Below are 6,838 nucleotides of genomic sequence, written 5' to 3' on the forward strand. Positions count from 1 at the left end.
AAGTACATCTGTTTCCAAAGCCCAAATTCTCTCCTAAAAATCATTCTACCACCTCCCAAATAAAATGGATCACAACCATCTCAGAATAAGAACTCTCATATAATCAATTCAAAATCACATGCCTTATCCATTAGTTCTTATGCGAATACCAGGACTAGTATTTTAGAAACATAAATCCATTTCTGTGCTTGGCTGCCCTATACTTTGTGACATATTTAGACCTTCAGTGGTTGAGTCTTTCTTTTGATAGATGTTTTTTCTTGAACTAGGAAAAATGGCTTTGAATACCTTAAGTTATTTAAGAGGTGTTAATATTATAACACTAAACATGCCATTTTAATTTTGCTGAACAAATATTGCAGATGTTTGTGTATGTATATATAAATGTGTGTGTTTGTGTGTGTGTGTTTGTGTGTGTATACCCAATCCTCATGACCCCTTTTTTTAAAACTAGCTAGTGTTTATCTTAGCAATGTAAATTTTCATTTGCTGCTATTAAATATAATACTATATGTGTTGTTTTCCACAGGCATGTTTCTGGCTGAGCTGATAGAAAAATATTTTGTGTCCCCTACCCTGTTCCGAGTGATCCGTCTGGCCAGGATTGGCCGAATCCTACGTCTGATCAAAGGGGCCAAGGGGATCCGCACGCTGCTCTTCGCTCTGATGATGTCCCTTCCTGCGTTGTTTAACATCGGCCTCCTGCTCTTCCTGGTCATGTTCATCTACGCCATCTTTGGAATGTCCAACTTTGCCTACGTTAAGAGGGAAGTTGGAATTGATGACATGTTCAACTTTGAAACCTTTGGCAACAGCATGATCTGCCTGTTTCAGATTACCACCTCTGCGGGCTGGGACGGTTTGTTGGCACCTATTCTCAACAGTGGACCTCCTGACTGCGACCCTGAGAAAGATCACCCTGGAAGCTCAGTTAAAGGAGACTGTGGGAACCCATCTGTTGGGATTTTCTTTTTTGTCAGTTACATCATCATATCCTTTCTGGTTGTGGTGAACATGTACATCGCTGTCATCCTGGAGAACTTCAGTGTTGCTACTGAAGAAAGTGCAGAGCCCCTGAGTGAGGATGACTTTGAGATGTTCTACGAGGTTTGGGAGAAGTTTGACCCCGATGCCACCCAGTTTATTGAGTTCTCCAAGCTCTCTGATTTTGCCGCTGCCCTGGATCCTCCTCTTCTCATAGCAAAACCAAACAAGGTCCAGCTCATCGCCATGGATCTGCCCATGGTCAGTGGGGACCGGATCCACTGCCTCGACATTTTATTTGCCTTTACAAAGCGTGTTTTGGGTGAGAGTGGAGAGATGGATGCCCTTCGAATACAGATGGAAGACCGGTTCATGGCATCGAACCCCTCCAAAGTCTCCTATGAGCCCATCACCACCACTTTGAAACGCAAACAAGAGGAGGTGTCTGCTGTCGTTATCCAGAGGGCTTATAGACGCTACCTCTTGAAGCAAAAAGTTAAAAAGGTTTCCTCTATATATAAGAAGGACAAAGGGAAAGAAGGTGATGGAACGCCTATCAAAGAAGAGGCCCTCATTGATAAACTAAATGAGAACTCAACGCCAGAGAAAACCGATGTGACTCCTTCCACCACTTCTCCACCTTCGTATGATAGTGTGACCAAACCAGAAAAAGAAAAATTTGAAAAAGACAAATCCGAAAAGGAAGACAAAGGGAAAGATATCAGGGAAAGTAAAAAGTAAAACAAGAAACAAAGAATACTTCATTTTGTGATCCATTGTTTACAGCCTGTGATGGTGATGTAATTAGTGTCAACAGGATTCCCACAGAAGGTCTATGCCAAACTGACTGTTTTTACAAATGTACACTTAAGGTCAGTGCCTATAACAAGACAGAGACCTCTGGTCTGCAACCTGGGACTCAATAAACCAGAAAAACTGCATTGACAGGAGGTTTCTGTCTTTACAACCAGCTGACACTGCTGAAGAGCAGAGACGTAATGGCTACTCAGATGATAGGAACCAATTTAAAAGGGGGAGGGAAGTTAAATTTTTATGTAAATTTGACATGTGACACTTGATAATAGTAATTGTCACCACTGTTTATGTTTAACTGCCACATCTGCCATATTTTTATGAAATGTATGCTGCGAATTTCTCACTTTTTGTTTTAATTCACAGGTTGTTTACTATTATATGTGACTATTTTTGTAAATGGGTTTATGTTTGGGGAGAGGGATTAAAGGTAAGGAATATTTACATTTCTCTATTGTATAATTGGATATATTTTAAATGAAGGCATGCTGCACTTATTCATACATTAAAAAATCACATCACAAAAGGAAAGAGTTTACTTCTTGTTTCAGGATGTTTTTAGATTTTTGAGGTGCTTAAATAGCTATTCATGTTTTTAAGGTGTCTCATCCAGAAAATTTTTAATGTGCCTGTAAATGTTCCATAGAACCCACAAGCATTAAAGAATTATTTTATTTTTACATAATTCATTATATGTACATGTATATATGTATATATGTATATGTGCGTGTGTATACATGTATATGTACACACACACACACACACACACACCCCATTACACAGTCATTCAGAGTCCCACAGCATGACTATAACATGTTTGGTAAGTGTCCTTTGACATAAAATAAAAATGTTCTATCAGTCCTTTCTTGAACCTGAATTGACCAAAATGCATCCCCCACAACCACTCTATGAAATTGATTCTGCTTTTCCCTGCAGTATTGTTTAGCCATCTTCTGCTCTTGGTAAGGTTGACATAGTGTATGTCAATTTAAAAAATAAAAGTCTGCTTTGTAAATAGTAATTTTACCCAGTGGTGCATGTTTGAGCAAACAAAAATGATGACTTAAGCACAGTATTTATTGCATCAAATATGTACCACTACGTATAGTTTGCAAGCTTTCAAAAGGTAATATGATGTAATTGGTTCCATTATAGTTTGAAGCTGTCACTGCTGCATGTTTATCTTGCCTATGCTGCTGTATCCTTCTCTTTCCACTGTTCAGAAGTCTGATATGGGAAGCCATATGTCAGTGGTGAAGTGAAACCAATTGTTCTACCAAGACCTCATTCTTTATGTCGTTGAGCAATAGGTTGCAGCAAAGAAGAGCTTCTTGCGTTTTATTCTTCCAATCTTAACTGAACACTGTATGGTTAAAAAGCCCAACTGTGCAAACATGTTGCCAGCTGCTTAAATCTGTTGAAAATCTATGGTTAGAATTTTCTAAGAAAATATAAATACTGTAAAAAGTTCATTTTATTTTATTTTTCAGCTTTTTGTACATAAAATGAGAAATTAAAAGTATCTTCAGGTTGATGTCACAGTCACTGTTGTTAGTTTCTATTTCTAGCACTTTTAAATGAAAGCACTTCACAAAATAAGAAGCAAAGACTAAGATGCAGTGTAGGTTTCTGCTTTTTTATTAGTACTGTAAATTTTGCACACTTTTCAATGTGAAACAAATCTCAGATTGAGCCCAACGTTTATTTGCTTTCAGATAGTGATGCCTTATCATCAGGAGCAGCTTAAGGAAAGATCAGCTGATACTCTTGGCGTTGCTTGAATCAGATGTTTCCACCTAGTCTTCATATTGAGGAAATCATCAGTCTTCTCCAGTGTTTGTTTCTGCAGATAGATCTTATTCTTATCGACCCATATGGCACTAGAACTGTATCAGCTATGATATGGGATCTAAGCTCTCCCCTCCCAATCCCACCCACAAAGCCAGGTAGTGAAATTATATTACCAGCTACAGCAACACATTTTGCGTTTTTTTCACAAGCAACATTAAATGTAGATTCTTTATACTAAAGCTATTGCCTTGTAGTGTGTTGGTGAAATGCATGCAGGAAAATGCTATTACCATAAAGAACGGTAAACCACATTACAATCAAGCCAAAAGAATAAAGGTTTTGCTTTTGTTTTTGTATCTAATTGTTCTGTCTTTGTTTCTATCTTTGAAATGCCATTTAAAGGTAAATTTCTGTCATGTAAATATGATCTATTAGAAAAAAATAAATGTAAAGAATACACATGAAATATAATAATTCATCTTTAATTTTTTTCATGGAATGGAAATTAATTAAGAAAAGTGTACTGGATATCTAGTTTTATTTTGGCCAAAAACCTTGATATGGTGTTGGATAGAGTAGTGGAAAGTTACAAAAATTAATAAAAAATTGACTCACATTTTAAGTTGTGCATCCTTTTCCTGCCCGTCTACCTACTGTTTTCTTTAGTTTTGTTTTTCTCATTTTCATTTTAGTTCCTTCCCTATGTATTCTTGATCTACTCTTCTATATACTCATCTGTCCCCTCCTTGGGCTCTCAGTATTTTTCATTCAGGATATTCTTGTTTCTTTTCTGTTCACCAAATTTCCTGTTTAATACTATCTGAAGTAACAGATTTGTGCACTTAGATCCCTAATTCTTGTCACTGCAGAAAGTCCACATATCTCTCTATTCAATTCTACAATTCCCTTGGCAAAAATCTTGAGTGAGCATAGATCCCAGTGCTTCATAAGAAAGTTCCCAAATGAAACAGATTTTGTTTTCCTATTTAATTATGAGCAGTTCGTGAAGTTTCTCAATTCAGATTGCATGTTAGAAATACCTGAAAAACTTTAGAAAGAATGCCAATGTATGAACCAGGACCAGACCGCTTGAACTCCTATCTCCAGGGATGAGACTTAAGCATCTAATTTGCTTAAAGCTCTTATTGGTGCTGATTCATACCAAGGCGAGAGAGTCAATGAGTTGGGGTATCCTTGCCCAGTAGGAAAATATATTCTACAGAAAATTCCCATGTTCCCTTAGAGCAGCGGTTCTCAACCTTTCACAGGGGTCGCCTAAGACCATCGGAAAACACATATTTTCGATGGTCTTAGGAACCGAGACACCGCTCCTCTATCCGTCTCCAGGCCCACATGTAGACACGCCCACATACCAGTACCGGTGACCCCTGTGAAAGGGTCATTCCACCCCCAAAGGGGTCGCGACCCACAGGCTGAGAACCGCTGCCTTAGAGCTTCGTTATATAATTCCTCATGTACAAAATGAGGTTTCCAATATGATGGCTTTGGGGGTGTTTGTTTATCTTGTAGTATGAGACTGATCCGTTTATATTAGGGGTTCTTTTCTAGGACTGTACTTGGTAGAAATGCAATCCCACCAGAATAGTTTAGAAAGCTTTTTCAAATTATACATACACACACACACACACACACACACACACACACACAACATGGCATCCCAACTATCCCTAGTACAGACTGTGAAATGAATATGGGGGTGGTTTGGGAAACAGCATGAATTCATAAAATAGCCCCCCTCCCCAGTGAGCCCTATGTGCCTTTTGATGTAAAAACCATTCATCTGGACCAATGTGAGGCAGCTCACGGCCCCTATAAAACATGTTCAGTTTGTCATTATCAAGTGACAAATCTAAACAGAAAAGACTCCCATTCTCAGGTTCTCCACTCTTGAAGTTCTCTCACCATCACTTCTTTTCTTGAGTTCTGATAATACAGATAAATTTACAAAGAGAAGAGAATAGCAAAGAAAAGAGGCGGGGTGGAGAGGATGAAAATGGAGAGGAGAAGGAAGAGGAAAGAACAACCGGGGAAACGAGAGGAAAGAGGGGGGGTAGTATAAAAAATGAGAGGGGGTGCTCCAAAAATTATCCTCTGGAAAGAAAGTATTTTGTTAAAGTCTACAGCAGTGGTGGCGGAAGGGGAAAGGAAGAGGCATGAGGGAAAGAAATTTTGCTTAGTTGTCAATATATTAGATACAGAATTATAAATGTTTCTCCCATTTTTTTTCAAAGAAAAAATACCTATGAAAAAAGTGAAGAGGACATTATGCAGGTAAATGTTACAATGATTGCACGGATAGTGGTTCTTTTCTTTCATCTGAACTTAATAAATATTCGAGTGTCTACTACATATCATCTTTGTGACAGGAGCTGAGAGATCAAAGACGAATAGATCTGTCCAAAGGAAGGCTGTATCCAACCGTGAAGATCCTTGAAAGTCATGCTACAGAGTCTGGATTTTATTCTGCTGGCACTGAGCAGTGATTAATTGCCTTTGAGCAGTAGAATAAGCAACAAAATCAGTTACATCTGTCTCTGATAATAATCTGATAGTAATAAGGCTATTTTGCCCATTTTTTACTAATATTTTACAGAGATTTCATTTTCCCATCTATTTTTTAAAATGTCTATGTTCTTATCTTTTAGTACATACTTTTAAAAGAAGATACCTTCATTTTAAAAAATCCAATCTGACGTTGTCTGTGAATAGCCTACCTTAATCACCTTACGTTTATTTTATATACAGATATATTTTAATTTTATCATCTTATTTTGTTTATTTTTTCAAGTTTCTTTCCTTCTTGTCCTCTTTTGTATTAATTTTATCTTTATGTTCTTTCCCCCATCTCTACTGGTTGAGAAAATACCCAATATCTTCCTTCTTGCCTTCTCTTTTTCATGCTTCTTTTTATAACTGATTAACTCTTACGTTTTGGCGTGCATAATTAATTAGTAAAATATGATCAATAGTTGTACCCTTATCTGGAACAATGATATCCCTAGACTGATTACATATCATTGCACGCCACTTATGTTATTTTTGTTTACTCTTTTAATTCTACTTTATCTGACACCCAATAAATTAAACAATATAATTATGGGGAATTCGTATAGGCAGTGTTTTTTTTTAGACATGTGTTAATTTCTTTCCTCCAATTTGCTTCCTCTGCCTACTTCATTCTGTGTTTTATTTTACTTTTAAAATATATGAAGAATTCTATTAGGAAGGT

General features: G+C 37.2%; 1 protein-coding gene across 1 annotated transcript in view; it reads left to right on the forward strand.

Moving 5' to 3' along the window:
• The window catches only part of LOC109373905 (sodium channel protein type 2 subunit alpha-like), a 167,227-nt gene extending 163,165 nt beyond the window's left edge, over window positions 1-4,062 (forward strand). Inside the window, exon 23 of the mRNA XM_019628148.1 lies at window positions 530-4,062. Coding sequence (XP_019483693.1) covers window positions 530-1,725 — 1,196 coding nt within the window. The 3' untranslated portion in view covers window positions 1,726-4,062. The remainder of the gene's footprint in view (window positions 1-529) is intronic.
• The last annotated feature ends 2,776 nt before the right edge of the window (window positions 4,063-6,838 follow it).

Source organism: Hipposideros armiger, unplaced genomic scaffold (genome assembly GCF_001890085.2).
Source record: "Hipposideros armiger isolate ML-2016 unplaced genomic scaffold, ASM189008v1 scaffold_751, whole genome shotgun sequence".
NCBI classification, from domain to species: Eukaryota; Metazoa; Chordata; class Mammalia; order Chiroptera; family Hipposideridae; genus Hipposideros; species Hipposideros armiger.